Below are 16808 nucleotides of genomic sequence, written 5' to 3'. Positions count from 1 at the left end.
ATCAATATCTGAGCTCGATACCACTCTCTTTGCCAGTGCTTGACTGAGTAATCGAGATGGACGAGAACTTACTTGCAGGTCTAATAACCCAAATTGTTATGTGCGCATTGTTCTAATGGAAATACTCTCAAACCAACGCAAAATATTGTCTATTACAACAATGTTAAATCAAACCCATAAATTGTATTCGTTTCTCAGACCTGCAAATATGTGAACGTCGATCTATATGAAGTTCAAACTTTAAATAATTGTTGTTGTTTTTTAATTCGAATTAAATTCATTTTTTTCTATCTATTCAGTATTCTATATTTATTTTTGGTTACATGACATTTTTGAGGTTAAAACAGTTTGTGAATTGATGGAGAATTTATCGATCAGCTTCTTAACATTTTGATAAGAGCTGTTGAAGGAGGAAAACAACGGAGTACAATTCCATTATCCTTACAATTTCACAATTGAACGCGCGTTGTCAATTACATAGTTAATCGGAGATAATTATGAAGCCAGATAATCGGATATTAACACGGATAGCTCTCAGACGTTCCTGGATGCAAGAAGATGTCTTCATAACAAGTCTGTATTTATCTTGTTTGACGTAAATTAAAAATTATAGACGTGTTAAAGGCTCATTATTATAATTTTGTTGCTAAGTAAAACAAAAAAAGGGTCCACAATAATTTGCGGGTAGGTTGATGACACGCACATAATATATTCGTGGATAGTCCAGAAGAAATGGATGGTTTTAGTTAACCAGTTTACTGCAGTACTCTGGAAAAAACGGTATCTAAATGTTATGCTAGAAAACTCATCCTACAAATAATATATCGATTGATTTAAGTGACCCTGCCTCGTCTTGGCAAAAACTAACAAACATGGGACATTGCGTCCGGAAACGGTGATTTTGTAGTAAAAAAAAACTCCTAAAAAGTTTAATTTTTTAATTTTTAAATACGAGTTTTTCCAGAGTATGGCAGTCAACTGGTTAACCCTCTCCTTACCAACTATAGGAAAATCGTCACATTCGTAACGATACAACCAACATTTTTCTTATTCAAATTTCGTTTGAACATCATAATATTTAAAGAAAATGAACAGTGGAATTGTTTATCGCAAGAAAGTACTGCTATTGTGTTTGAGTGATAAAAAATATATTTTTGTGTTACTTTGGGTGTTACGTTTTGGGGAAAATCCTGAAAATAGCTGGTAAAGAGAGAGTTAAGGAGATTATTGACAAGTCGGCGACATCATCTTACTTTACATACTACCTTCGACAACATATCTCTCCCAATATATATCTGATAATCAGTGCACACAGTGTGCTTTGGCACGTTGGGACAGCCCATTGGAACGTGTGGTGATGTGGATGGGTCGCCACGAGATTCCGAAGAAATGACATTCCTCGGCGCCTTTATCTATTTTCCTCAATAGAGCATATCATTGTTGTTGGGGTTTTTTAACTTGAGATTGTATATAGCGTAATATCCTAATACCGCCATCAGAGCGCTTTACATGGGGGTTCCTAGCCAACAGCTTAATATGTAGAAGGAGACATGACGCCTGTTAGACGATATTATATTTTTTTCGAAAGAGACAAGCTGTTTAAGGCCAGGTACTCGTTTTACACTTGAGTGCGGTGAGAGAATGTGAGTAAAGGGTGTTTTCCAAGGACTCAACACTGCGCCGCTCAAAGTGGGACTCGAACCCAGGAGCTTCCAATCCGAAGGCGAGTGTCATCCATCATGACCAACAACTACCACTGGCATTAATTCTGCTACTACTACTACTACTACTACTACTACTACTACTACTACTACTACTACTACTACTACTACTACTACTACTACTATCTACTACACTACTACTACTACTACTACTAGTACTACTACTACTATTACTACTATACTATACTACTACTACTACTACTACTACTCTACTACTACTACTACTACTACCACTACTACTACTACTACTACTACTACTACTACTACTACTACTACTACTACTACTACTACTACTACTACTACTACCAGCTTCATCATAAATGATGATGAAGACTTGATTTAGAATTTTTTTATGATAACGTGTGTCACAATAACAGAGCTGATTTTCCCATTCATACGATTGATCTGTTAGGCGTGACACCTGACATACATTGAACAGTCAGAGTGACATACAGTATGACTGTCTAAAATAGTAAAAAGTTAAGCAATCAAGGGACTTCCCCTCACAATTAAAATGGCGAGGCGAATAGTCTTTGCGTGACGAGTTGTGTTTCTATTAATACAGTCCAATCAGATAAGAGATGACAATACTAAATCGTGAATATTCTAAAAATAATTGCATTTCTGCGTTATTCTTTATCAGCAACAAACATAGTTCAAAATAACGATATTTCATTTCTCTGTGAGTAATAAACATGGTATGCTGTGTTAAGTCAAAGAGTTTTCTTTTAGATGATGGTATTTTGTTGGGAATTGGTCATATGTTATCCTCCCACACAGAAACTGCAATGCCATGCGTAAAATTTGGGTCTTTAAAAAAATGTATGGTGTCGTTTTTAAGATCTGTCGGTAACAACAAGAGTGTAAGAAAGAAAAAAACCCAGCAGTTATGGTTGTCAAGAAGATTTTACAAAAGTCTTTTTGGAATAAAAATCCCAATATCAATCTTTTTTCACTTTCCCTCATTCAGAACTTAGATATGAAAAAAAATCTCCAATATGAACATAAGTACATCACTTATAATACTCTTCATATCCTTCATTCGCTTGAGCATTATACTTTTTTTTCTCAACATAAAGAGAACAAATAATTAGATTCCTCATATTGTTTTAATTCAGGGAGTCTATCAAAATGGTCGTATCCATTTTGTTCTGTACTGTTCTCATTGTCCAACATACATCAGAGGATATAAAGTGTCAAGCGTTATTCCTTTATTATCCAACTATGGTCTGATTTAACCACTCTTCCTGAATGTTCATATTATATAATCTAATAAAATAAAGTAACCCCTCAGAAACATTCGGCTCATGGAGCCAGAGTTTCTTGCTCTCCTTTGGATAGGACGATAGTCTATAGCAAAGTATTTTCCAGGTATAACTTATAGACTCAGCTACCCAATTATTGGGAGAGGGGGTCTCTCCCGTACTATCTCCATTTTCTCTCTTTCTCTCTCTCTCTCTCTCTCTCTCTCTCTCTCTCTCTCTCTCTCTCTCTCTCACACACACACACACACACACTCTCTATATCTATCTATCTATCTCATTATATATATATATATATATATATATATATATATATATATATATATATATATTACACACACGCACATTCTTTCACACATAGCAGATATATACACCTGCCGGTGGGGGGGTGGGGGGGGGGTGGGGGGGGAACTGTCTTTCTATCTAACGTCCGTGAAAGGATTGGAGTCGATACGTCAAAGAACTCGCGTCCTACTGTCATCGCTTTGTCTGCAAAGCCGCGAGCTCACTTCGATGACATCGCCGATGTCCCAGTCACACATTTAAAAGAGCATGTCAGCTTTTGATTTAAGTGCATAGTTTTAACTCTTCAGTTTCATACCAGCCGTTTTAAGATTGATAAAAAACAACAAATTTTAGAATGATAAAATTTCACCCGTCCGGGTACGCTAACTCCCTGAAACCAGACGTAATTTTTTTTGTAGACTAGGAAAGAAAAAAATGGTGCTAAGGTCGGGAATGTGATTAGTGGAAATAATTCGTCTTTGATCTCATTTAGATTCCTGCTTATTGAAATAATAAGATTAATCTCCAATTTCCGTACTGGTGTCCGACTACATTATCCCGTTGTTTGACATAACGACAAGGATATTATACTAATAGTTGGCGATAACTAGACTATTTAGACTATTATCTGTTAAATGTCTTAACCTGCGTGCGTCAATAAAACACGATTCGCCGAGGATTAGTTTGAATTTATTTTGTTTTAAAAAAATTAAATTCATGGACACTATTGGTGTTGATTAAAATGGCCCTGTAAAAAGCATCTTTTATCATTTCTACTGATGGTGGTGACGTGGTCATTGGTGGTTAGGAGGGCATTGCTATTCTGTTGTGACATCTGATACTCGAAAAGACACCGTGAATTTGTCAGTGTTACAAATCATGTTGTTATTTATTGTTTAGCTTTGTTTTACCTTATTGCCTGTGTGTTACCTGTTTCATTCGAGGCGATAAAAAAGTTGACCAACTTGACTTTCCATCCGATTAAGTTTAACAAAAGCTTGTTACTTGTGGATCAACACAATCGTATTTAAAATGCGTAGTTTGCTATCAGTGAACATGGCCAAGGCGAGGCTGCTGAAGAGGATGGTGTTGTGTTCGGCCGAAACATTTCCTGACTCGTTCCATGGTGATCCTTCCGATACAAATTACGAGCCGGACGATGTGGACGAAGGCTACGTCGAAGTATTTTCTGCACCGTCGGTGAGATTTTATTAATACCCTAATTATTGTCATAAAACTGTGTTTATTAGGGTCCTTCGGTACATAAAACTGATTGATGTTATTAAAATCATGTTGTCTGTTTTATAGTATTTATTTTGTTTTCTCACACAAGTTTCATACCCAGCAATGGTTTATGTAAAATAGTAACTCACCTTTGTATTACAATTTAACTCACAAGAGCTGTCACGGTTTTATCATCATCCCAATTTGATTTGCTATATTTACGCATTCTTACCGAATGCGATCTAGTTACGACAGACATCTAGTTGATAGCTATGAAATATACCAATTTCTTCTTCGTCCATATCTAACGATCCAAACTTTCGTAAGTGCACTCCCATATTTTGTAGTTGTATGAGGAAAGTCTCTTTCTCAAATAACAATCTACCTAGCTATTAAGGTTAACTTGTATTACGGTACATGATTTTCCCCCTTCCTTCGCAGTCGTGCTCCGTGTCACTTTCAGAAATGAATTTTTTTGACTCACGAGGACTTTGGAGCCAAAAATTTATCTCGGTTCCCGTAGTAACTATCGAAAATTGACGATTGCTTCATACCCTTTGGATGAGATGCTAGTGTTCCATAGAATACCTACTTTAACTAAAAAATCATCTACCAACCCGTGTGGACTAAAAAGTTCACCAAAAATATAAATAATAATAATAATAACCCTGATGCGAATTTAACCGTGTCTGATTACATAAGAGTCTATATGTAGGGTAAGATGGGGGAATTCCACACCCAACTTTTTAAGTTGGGTGTCAGAACGTTTCTATTGATGAGGTGATCACACAAACGGGGCACAAATATCCCACAGCCATTCAAACTTAGATTCTGTACAAATAATAGACAAAAAAGTAACAATACTTCACAGTTTCAATTTTTACTATTTATTAACATTTCCACTCTTTCGGGGCAATTCCACACCCGTCATGATAGACATGTAAAAACTGTGAAAAACCAGAATTAAACAAACAGAAACAAGAAATTACACCTGAAATGAGCACAACAATCTTTGTACATTACTATGATTATGATGAGAACAGTAGGCCATGTGATGAAAAGAAACTACAACTACAAATCAATTTCAAACAAATTTCTGTTCACTCTTGATGTTTGTCGAGGGACATAGTCAGGGTCATTGTCACTGTCGGTGTAGTCACTGTCTGTGTCACTGTTTGGTCTTTGTTGTAGAGTAGGCTGTTCATTTTCAAGGTCATTGTCACTGTCACTGTTGTCATTTGGAGGAGGAGGAGGAGGAAAAGCAGCAGCAGCAGACTTATTTCCTGTGCTTTTTCCCTTCCCCTTCCCTTTGCCCTTTCCTTTTGCCTTCTTTGCCGCTTTCTCTTCTTCCTCTGCCAGCAGTCTGGTGATACATTCCTCTGATGTAAGGCTTTCACCAAACTGCCTCTTGACTGCCCTCTGTCTGTTGACCCCATTGTCTGATGTTGGTTTCTTGATCATGGGAGTCAATCTGGCAAGAAAATAGTGTCTGATGGAGTTATGCTGTGAAAATGAAGCATTGGGCGGGGAGACAGCAGCAGAACTTGAAGCATTGGGCGGGGAGACGGCAACAGAACTTGAAGCATTGGGCGGGGAGACGGCAGCAGAACTTGAAGCATTGGGCGGGGAGACGGCATTCTGGCAGGAAGTAAACAGTGAGGCAACATCAGAGGATGGGACTGAGGGGGTTGGGGATGGAGTAGCTTTGGAGGGGGAGGGCGCATCTTGAAAAGGACGATCAAAGATCTCAGCCGACTGGTAGTGTGATGGTGAAACCTGTGATGGGTCAAATGGCATGACGCCGCATGATTTGAAACCCGCCTTCACGTTTTCTGGCCGCATTGCCTCTGACTCCCACAGGCTTTTCAGGAGAGAGGGGAAGAGCTCTTTTGAGAGTGGGACCCCGAGATTTTGTCTCGAGAAAGACACAAGTATCTTCTCCCATTTGGTTTTTGCCGGGCCGTATACGCCGACGTCGAGGGGCTGTAGCACATGTGTGGTGTTTGATGGTAGTTTAAGTAACACAATCTGGTTTTTCACCGCCTCTTTAATTGTTTCAAAGTTGATATGTGAAGCGTGTCCATCAAAAATCACGACCACTGGTCTCTCTGGGGGCAAGCTTGGCAGGAAGAAGGAACAAAACCAGTCATGGAAGCAAACCATGTCCATCCACCCGTTTTCATTTGCGTTGTATTTTGCTCCTTCGGGTCCATTTTCTGTCCATTTGGACCTGAGATTTTTGGCAGAGTAAAGGATGTAAGGGGGAAGCATTAGTCCATCAGCCCTCGCACATCCCTGTACAGTGATGTTTTCTCTGCCTGACCCACCGATAAGCCTGAAGAGATGGGAAATGCCCCTCTCCGTGATGACTTTGATGCGCTTGGGGTCTAGTGGGAACCCACTTTCATCAACGTTGTATATTCTCTCCGGTTTTCCCATGAGATCATTTTCCCTGAGAACATCCCCCAACAACTTAAACCACTCATCATAAACTGTCTTGTTGGCTGATGACTTCGCACGAGCCGCTTTCAGTTGTTCAGGTAGCCTCAGGGTAAGCTCCGGGTGGCGCTTAAAAAAGCAGTCCAGCCAGTCAACACCAGGCACACCATCCACAAATTGAGTATCCCGACCTATGGTCTTGATGTAGTCTCCAACTACTTCTTGGATTTCTGCCCTCGTCAGTCCAAATCCCCACTTGGAAAGGAGTTTTAGGGAAGTGGCAATCTCGTCTTCCTCACTTTTAGTCAGGTTGGTTGGTCTTCCGGCCCCTAAGAAAAACAGAAAAAGAAAAAGAAAAAAGGTGAGGTGGTTAGCACTATCCAGGTCCACCTATGTAGCAAAAAATAACAACAGCAACAACAAACATTGACATGACAATGAGTTGTGTATTTCTATGTTGTCAGGAGGATTTCGGTTCATCAAAGTGCATATTTTGGTCAGAGAACTACAAGGTTAAAAAAAGCCTTTAAAAAGAACCTAATTATTAATAATAATTTTAATGAAGAGGAAGACGAAAAGAAGTGGAAGAGGTGAAAGAAGAAACAGACAAACCTAGAATAAGAAAGAGAAAATTGCCGGCTTTTTCACATGAGGAACAGACTTACCCATTCTGCTGTAGCGTTTCTTGACATGGTCACGGACTGTCCCCCAATTAAGGTTGTACAACTTGGCAGCACGTTTATATCCCATCTCTCCAGATGTAACGAGATTGACCGCTTTCTCCATGTCTGCATGGTTGTACGCCACTGTCTTCCTCTTATAATTCCTCACCATGATTAGTCAGTCTCTCTTGAAAGAAAAAGAAAATGAACAAGAGAAATTACTTCTAGATCTAGATCCAGCTAAAGCATTGGCCTAACATGCAGACCCATAATCAAGCTTATTCACTTATTGCTCAAACATATATATATATATAATAGGCTACACACTTCCAAGACTGTTGGGTGATGTGCTATTCTGCGAAAAACAACAGCAAAATATGTCGGGGCATTTCCACACCCCATTGGTGTGGAATTGCCCCAATGCAAAAAACATGGATAATGACTACACTATTCACATGACATGATCTAGGGCCTCTCATAAGTGAAATAAAACCATTCCCATAGGATTTTGATCACAAAATTCCTTCCAAAGTGGAACCGGGAAATTCCACACCCTGAGGGTGTGGAATTTCCCTGACGCTTTTGGATCTACAAGAGGCACAGCATTTTAATGGTGTGTTTTTTTTTTTTTTTTTTTTTTTTTTTTTTTTTTTTTTTTTTTTGTTTTGTTTTGTTTTTTTTTGGGGGGGGGGGGCGGGGGTCTTTTTTGGTTTTATTTTCTTTGGGGTGGGGGGGGGGGGGTTGAAAGCCTCCAGAGATTGATTGAAAAACTGGTTAGGGTACGTAGACTGGAATTGCCATGAACCGTAAGACTATTGGTGTAACTTTATAGCAGTTGATCCGGGACACAGACAGGCGGTCGTCTTACATTCCCATGTAACTGTGTCATTCTATTCATTTACGTCTCCGAGAAACGAAAATAGTCTTGTCAACTTCGGCCACGACAAGATTTCTTTGGTCTGAAAAGAAAATACTTTAACGTAATCTAGGCCAGAAAACTCGTCCCTCAAATTATACCGATGGATTAAAATGATCTTCTTCTTGCCTAAGCTCCCAAAACTGGGACTTCAAAATAACGAATTTCAGGTGTTTGAAGCTTAGCTTAGAATACAAAATGAACTTCTTAAATAAACAAATCAATACATTTTGGTCAGAAAACTCGTCCTTCAAATTATATTGATGGATTAAAATTATCCTCATCTTATTACTAGCGCTCAAACCTGGGACTTTAAAAAAAAACGAAATTTAAGGTGTTTTTAAAGCTTTGCTTAAAACACATAATGAACTTCTGAAGCACATTGATAGCTTTTGGCCTGAAAAATCGTCCATCAAACTAAATCGATGAAATACAATATCCTCATCTTATCAGTAACTCCCATCCTAGGACTTCAAAATATCGTGTTTTTTATGGCGATGTAAGCTTAGAACACATAATAAACTCCTTAATAAGTTATTTATTACAACTCAAAGAGTACTAATTAGTAGATATTTAAGAGGCAAAGTTTATCCCGGTTTCTGTAGCGTGAAACGGACAATAGCAATTACTTGTCACCCTTTTGATTGAACGCTAATCTATCGCAAAGTACTCTCTACCAGATCTACCAGATCCAGCTACCCACCCAATCACTGGTGGATGGACATGGCAGGGAGGAGGGTGTCAGAAAATAAATCTTGACTTCAACCGCAATCGATCTCAATCCCTTTGCGTGTTAAGCGAGTGCTCTACCAACTGAGCCATCGGGACCCCCTCCCCCCCCCCCCTACCACCACCAGTATGATGCGGCTGTATGGTCTTGTGGTATGACATTCGCTTTCGGATCGGAAGGTCCTAGGTTCGAGCCTCGCTCGGCGCATAGTTTGTTGAGTCCTTGGAGAAGGCTCTTAACTCACATTTTCTCACCGTACTCAGGTGTAAAATGAGTACCTGGCCGTTAACAGCGTTGTCTCTGTCCGAAAAAAAATTGTAATAATATCGCGTAACAGGCGTCATGTCCCGTCCTACCCCCCTTGTAAAGCGCTTTGAGCACGTTTAGTGGATATTGCGCTGTATAAAAAAAGATAAAAGCTCAATTCGGGATTTTATCTAAATGATAAGCATTAGGTTTATCCCGCTTTCAGATGATTGCTGAAAGGATAAAATGTTGAATTACAAAGGAGACGTAGTATCGGTGGTGAAATCGATTGCGCGCCCGGCACAATTCGAACATAAAACGAGCTTGGGAACCGGTCTAAACGCACTACATGCACTGGCTGGCTGTTTCTGGCTTTTTACATCCACCTATTTGAAGTTGGCTTAAAATTTTGAAGTTCTCCCCTAACATAAAACAATGTTTTTGTTCGAAAATAATTTAAATGCGCATGAACCACTGCATGTGCAGTCTTATATTTTAAATGCACATTGTAGACCATTGAAAGATGAATGTCATAAAGCGCTCATGCATGGAATATATTTTTGATACATGCAATATCAATTCGGGAAGTTGTAGTTTGTGAGTGTTTTGCCAAGATGAGGGTCATTTAAATCGATCGATATTTCTGGATGTGGTTCCTGACCTCCCAAAGTGGGCAGGGAGGTACTTACTGTGTCTTCTATCATCTTTACCTGTTTTCCAACTTACTCTCTGTCTTTGTCTTGGAATGAGATTATTTGGCTTTGTCCTGGCTCTGGTTGAGAGAGAGAAACAGTCAAATGTATTACTTCCTATCCCGACAGATTAAGCAATGCACTGCATTATGTTTTGTTTACGTATTATAAATGATTTGTGAACATTTGAGTATATTCCTCTTAGTGGGGAACTGTGCCTGTGTCTGGATGAGACTTTTAGGTGATCTCAAACTAAGTAGCTCTTGGAATCTACATCTATTACCTATTTGAACCAATAGCCATTTGTCTCATCTTTCCTTCTGTGATTTAATTGTAATCCTGGAACTTTTTGCAATGCCATTTTCTTCCTTTTTACTGACGCTGATATGACCTTAATGCGTTGCAAGCGGGAAAACCCGTAAAAACAAACAACAAACAATCGACCGATATTTGAAGGACGAGTTTTCTGGCCAGATTTTTAAATACGAGTTTTTCCAGAGTACGGCAGTTAACGGATTAATCTGTCGGTATATAAAGTAAAAGTTTTCAAGCCAAAATGAAAAAAAAAAGTATTTTGTCATTGTGCTGAGTGTTTTTAAGAAAAATGGGCGGCGTATCTTGACCATTTATATAGCGCGATATCCTCTAAACTTGCTCAAAACACTTTATAAAGGATTCCAAGCCAACTGCAACACTTAACATGTAGGATGAGACTTGATTGTTAGGCGTTATTACAAAAAAAATAACTTCCGACAGAGACAACGCCGTTAACCCTCTCCTTACCAACTACAGGAAAATCGTCACATTCCTTAGGATACAACCAACGTCATAAAATTTAAAGAAAATGAACAGTGTGTTGTAGAGCATGTTTTGTTAAAGAAACTGTGTATTGCAAGAATTTTACTGCTATAATGTCTGAATGATAAAAAATCTATAGTGTGTTATAGTTAGGTGTGAAGTTTTCGGGAAAATCCTGAAAATGGCTGGTAAGGAGAGGGTTAATGGTCTGAATACGGTGAGAGAATAGAAGATAAGTGTCTTTCTCAATGACTCCAATATTTTGTAGAAACAATAAATTCTTTTGTCTTGAAAAATAAGCACATGGGACCAAAATAGAACAAGTAAATAAATAAGATAACAAAATAAAATTAATTTTGATTTTTTTTTAATATGACCATCGCATTCCTTTCGCGATAGCCAGAAAACTTCAAATGTTATCGTTTGTTAAAGATTTCTCAGTGGTCTTGGGTTTAGGGCTCTTTGAAAGGTTTCATGTCATTTTAATCTATGGGCATATATATATATATATGTTATGCAGCAAAATGGAAAGAAAATCGTTTCCTTCTGAGAGCACTCCTCAAAGTTTCCCTTCTTGTTCAGGGTCTGTAGGTGCCAGACACGACGTAAGAACCGTTGTCTTTTGACAGCCTTTCATTCTTGTTATGGCGTCGTCGTTTTCTGTTTGTTGGCGTTAATTGGTTGTACTTTCAAATTATCACAGAATATCACGTCACGTTAGAAAGCTACAAGTAGGCTGCCATGCTCTGACGAAAGAAAACAACTTTTTTTGTTTTTTGTTTAATTTATTCAACTTTAAATATAACTCGATTTGAATGGCATTCATCTTGCCGAAAAGTTTTAAAATGTTAACTGCCTTTCTCTGAAAAAAAAAACATGTATTTAAACATTTGACCAGAAAACTCGTCCTTCAAATATCATTCGATTTGAATTATCCTCATCTTGGCAACAAACAAAAAATTCAAACCTGTGGCTTTGTCAAGATGAAGGCCCTTTAAATTGATCGATATTTGAAGGAGGAAACTTCAAGCCAAATTTTTAAATACGTGTCTTTTTTCCAGAGTACGGCAATTAACTGGTTAAACATGCTGACATTTCATATTAAATGGTCTATTCTACAGTAGATGTATGTATAAAATCTTACAAACTATCATATTTTATAGCAAATTATCTGTAATCTTCACATTATATTTTTCCTCCATCTCCTTCCTCCGCCTCTCTCCTCTCTCTCTCTCTGTCTCTCTCTCTCTCTCTCTCTCCCTCTCTCTCTCTCTTTCTTTTTTTCTCTCTCTCTCCCTCTCTCTCTCTCCCACTCTCTCTCTCTCTCTCTCTCTCTCTCTCTCTCTCTCTCTCTCTCTCTCTCTCTCTCTTTCACACACAAACATACACTTTCTCTCACTCTTTCTCTTTCTCTCTGTCTATATCCCTCCCTCTCTCTCTCTCTATCTCTATCTATCTATCTATCTCTCTCTCTCTCTCTCTCTATCTCTCTATCTCTCGCTCTCTCTCTATCATGTTGACTTTTCAAGTCATTTGACAAAATTTGTTCACAAACAAAATTATCAAAACATGACGACTGTGATGTGATGGTTGTGACGTAAATATATCTCGGCAAACACATCGTAAAGACGCTGTGCTGTTTAACTGAGCTTTATTTTTTATTAACTTGTTCGATCAGAAGCCAGAATTATTCTGTTTTTCTCACGTCTTAAACGGAAGCGTGGGCGTATTTTCACCATGCCTTTCCTTCTTTTTTTCTCGCCCGTTAGTTATTTTGCTTATTTTTTTTCACAAAAAGACCGATAAACCCGTAGTCGAACGTCACATGCATATTATGTTATGTCATACACTGACAAAAACCTTTTTTTACATTTTCGTCAGAAAACTTTTAGTGTATAGATCGCGTTATTATAACCACCTCCACGTTGTAAAACGTTCCCACTTCTTTGAAATATCGGGTGTATTTTTTTTTTACAAATTGATGTTAACTTGTGGTTTAATGGTATGACACTCGCTTTCGGATCGGAAGGTCCTGGGTTCGGGCCTCGGTCAGCGCATAGTTGAGTCATTGGAAAAGGCTCTTTACTCACATTCTCTCGCCGTACTCAGGTGTAAAATGAGTACCTAGCCGTTAACAGCGTTGTCTCTGTCCGAAAAAAAATTGTAATATCGCCTAACAGGTGTCATGTCCCGCCCTACATGTTAAATGTTGCTGCTGGCCAGGGACCCTTTGTGAAGCGCTTTGAGCACGTTTAGTGGATATTGCTCTATATAAAAGCTCATTTTTTTAAAATTCGACGTGCAATTATTTGCAGGTCTGATAACCCAATGTATTATTGGCTCATTGTTATAACGGAAATCTCAAAAAATGACGCAAAATAGTGTCCCTTACAACAGTGTTAAACAAGGCCCATAATTGCGTTCGGATGTCAGGCCTGCATATATGTACACGTCGCTTTAATCCCTTCCATGAAAGTAATTAAGTATTTATGCCAAATGCACTTTTTTCTGTCCTACTCTAAAGAAAAAAAATACATGTAATTAAAATTTTAGCCAATAAACTTCCCGAAGTCCCAGGTTTGAGAGTTTTTGACTAGATGAGGGTCATTTTAATCAAACGATATTTGGAGTACAAGTTTTCTGGCCGAAATTTTAAAAACGTTTTGTTGTTTGTTTGTTTTTTTTCACAGATTACAGAAGGTTTGTTATTGTAACAACAATTTAGTCTTCGCCTTGTCATTAATTGCATTGTAGTGGGACACATGTTTTTATTGGTTTTGCTATTATCTTCTTCGCGCGTGCTTGCGTCAATTAGAGTACACGATTGAAATGACGTGAGATCAGGGATAAAATGTAAAATGCATAACATGTTTACAAACTGAGCAGTTTAAACTTGGAATATCAAGTCTATATTTTATTCACTATTATTGTCTTGATAATCATATAGTGTCAGCGGTGTTTGTCTAATAGTATGTAGGTATTGTAGTGTGAAATGCCAAAAATAGAAGCACGAAGAAAGATAATTGATAATTGCGAGCAGGTGCAAACTTGCGACACAAACAGCCGTTCTTATAGGGAATGAGATTAGCGGAAGAGTAGCGTCCCTTGATTGGACGTCATCCATAGTCTGTGACGTCACCGCACCGGCGGAAAAGTTATTAGAGAGAGAACGTCATGTTGGTTGTGGAGGACGAGAGACGCATGCGCACGACCAACATAACGTTCTCTCTCTAATAACTTTTCCGCCGGTGACGTCACAGACTATGGGTGACGTCCAATCAAGGGACGCTACTCTTCCGCTAATCTCATTCCCTATAATATCATTGTATTTCGTCTTGTTTTTGCCGGTGTATTGTATTTCCGTCGAGTGGAACAATAGCAGGACCGTAATATTAATATCTGTATTCCGAGTTGCTTTCTGTATTTGTCTTCGAATGGGATTGCATGGTTTAGTCCTGCCCCTTTCTGTGGTCCTTAGCCGACAGGTAAACAGTCACTGTTAAGCATTAGTGTAGGGAAAGGATTTGTATCCTTGTAGATCATCTCTCTTTTATGTTTTATTAGCTATGTTTTCTGTTTTGGATATATTCTGTAAGCATTTGAGTGTATTCCTCTTCGTAGGAGCATGGGCTGGTGTCAAGATAAAACTTTTAGATGATTTCAAATTAAGTACATTGGAATCTACACCTGTTCCCTATTCGAACTAATTCCTCTTTGTCTTACTTTTTCTTGGGTGCTTTAATTGTAACTCTAGAATTTGTTTTTACTATCCTATTTTCTTCGTCTTTACTGGCGGTGATATTATGATCTGAATGTGTTGCAAGCGCCGTAAAACCATTAAAAACGAAAACAAAAGGCACTCATTTACTCTTTTCTTTAGCTCCCCCGCCCCACCCCCACCGCCGTCCTTTGTGCATGTCTGTTTGTGTACGGGTGGTTACGCAATTGTTTGCTAAATGATATCTCCGTTTATTAAGAATAGCATGTTTATTTTAAAAATCAGGAACCGTTCGATATGAAATCAAAACTTTGTCCCTATGGCTTTGACATTTCTGAAGATGACTTTAACAAACTCCCGTATATTATACCCTTTATACCTTTATTCCCTCTAACATAAAATAATCAATTGTTAATCATGATAAACTGTTATTATTTCGTACACATTGTTTTGCTTTATTCTCTGATAAAACGTAATACAATGATATGACGATTGCGTTATTATTCAAGATGTATACACAAACATCTTTATATTTTGCTCTACGTTAAGTGCAAAGACCATGATTCGATAAAGAGTCAAGACAAGAGACAAAACAAATAATTTAAATGTTATGTTATTCCTCCTATTTTTGGATACGATATGCAATAGGCCTTATGATACCCGTTATTATAGTTGCCACTATTACACTATTAGCACACTAATTTGTCACTTTCTTTGTCTGAAGACGAAAATAGAATCACTTAGACACGTTATACTGTACACAATAGGCAATAACACAACAGTGATTAAATTTAATCTATCTATATTATACTTCTGTATACTTAAAATATCACCGATGTTTACCACATATTGTAACACCCGTCTCACAACATCGATCGGATATTACACTTGTTCTGCTTTGCTTGGCATCACGAGTCGACTATTGAACTATTTTACCATTTATTTCTTCAATACAATGTTTAGATATTAAAAAAAAGCATTGTACAAATATTAACGTAACAGCCTCAAACAAGAACAAAATATTAAAATTGAAACATTTCGGGCCCAAAACCCTTCTTCAGCCATCAGCAAATACAGTTTATATTGTGTAGTATTTTGTTCTTTTTTTTTTCTTTTTTTTTAAAGTTGTGATATCCATTTTCGTGCATTAAATTTTACAGTCCACAGATTCCAGAAGTTAAATATTCGCAAAGATTTTTTAATGTTTTGAAAAAAGAGCGACGCTATTTCATAGGATTCTCATTTGCCTTCTCTCAGTATTTAGCCTTGTTCACCAATCACAAATTCGTCCTAAGTCTAATTCCTGATAAATATACTATCATCAGGAATTACATATATATATATATATATATATATATATATATATATATATATATATATATGAGAGAGAGAAGAGAGAGAGAGAGAGAGAGAGAGAGAGAGAGAGAGAGAGAGAATGTAGTTTTTATCAACCATTGGTATCAAGTCTTCAATGTTTGTATTTTTCCTCCCCATTAAAATAACATATTTATTTTTTTAAAACTTTCATTGATATTCTATAAACGTCTTCATATTATGTTTCCGTTAGGGTGGAGTCCATGTTGAAAATTATAAGAATGTTTGAGAACGTAAAGATTGTAATAATCCGCTGCCAGAATAGGTCAATTCCATATTTTTGCTATGCTTTCACCTGAAAATTTGCCAGCCCAATAAATAACCGTTGTACTATGCAGCATACCTATCATTATAAAACTTTATCGGTCGTGATTTTCCGAAGATGTTAAAAATGTGTGTCAATTCGATAGAGTGTGGTTGAGATAAGGTTTGGTTTTTGGTAGGCCGAAGGCTTGTCATCGTCGATTTCCGATCGATCTTAATTCCCTACAGCCCGTGTTCGGGTTTACAATAACCTCACGTTAGATCTCACCGTTTTCGTTAAGCTAGGAGAGCTGTAATATCGATATGACTCTATGGATCACTAAATACTAACTAAAACTTTAGCTTTTATATTATATCGCGCAATATCCACCACATGTACTCAAAGCGCTTTAGAAGGGATCAGAAGACAACACCAATTCTTTATATATAAGTCGTAATATTATGACGCATGTACGGCGATAATACGATACAGTTTGA

The 16808-nt window shown here is 37.8% G+C and overlaps 2 protein-coding genes across 13 annotated transcripts in view; one reads left to right on the top strand and one right to left on the bottom strand.

Moving 5' to 3' along the window:
* LOC144971125 (rap1 GTPase-activating protein 1-like) overlaps window positions 1-16808 on the top strand; it is a 401598-nt gene that overhangs the window by 350114 nt on the left and 34676 nt on the right. Inside the window, exon 1 of one of the 12 annotated variants that reach the window (XM_078911558.1) lies at window positions 3555-4468. The exons of the other annotated variants lie outside the window; for them this stretch is intronic. Coding sequence (XP_078767684.1) covers window positions 4301-4468 — 168 coding nt within the window. The 5' untranslated portion in view covers window positions 3555-4300. Of the gene's footprint in view, window positions 1-3554; window positions 4469-16808 lie in introns of those variants that run through there. 12 annotated transcript variants of the gene reach the window in all.
* Window positions 5364-7886, bottom strand: LOC144971127 (uncharacterized). The gene is made up of 2 exons (XM_078911559.1): window positions 7597-7886; window positions 5364-7260 (listed from the first exon to the last, which is right to left on the bottom strand). The coding sequence occupies exons 1-2, from the start codon at window positions 7763-7765 to the stop codon at window positions 5564-5566; spliced, it is 1866 nt and encodes a 621-aa protein (XP_078767685.1). The 5' UTR covers window positions 7766-7886; the 3' UTR covers window positions 5364-5563.

This window comes from Berghia stephanieae, chromosome 4, assembly GCF_034508935.2.
Source record: "Berghia stephanieae isolate SIO BIC M18660-M18661 chromosome 4, UCSD_Bste_1.3, whole genome shotgun sequence".
Classification (NCBI taxonomy): domain Eukaryota; kingdom Metazoa; phylum Mollusca; class Gastropoda; order Nudibranchia; family Aeolidiidae; genus Berghia; species Berghia stephanieae.
Note: the sequence above shows the minus strand (reverse complement) of the source record. Positions and strands in the feature narration are given on the sequence as shown.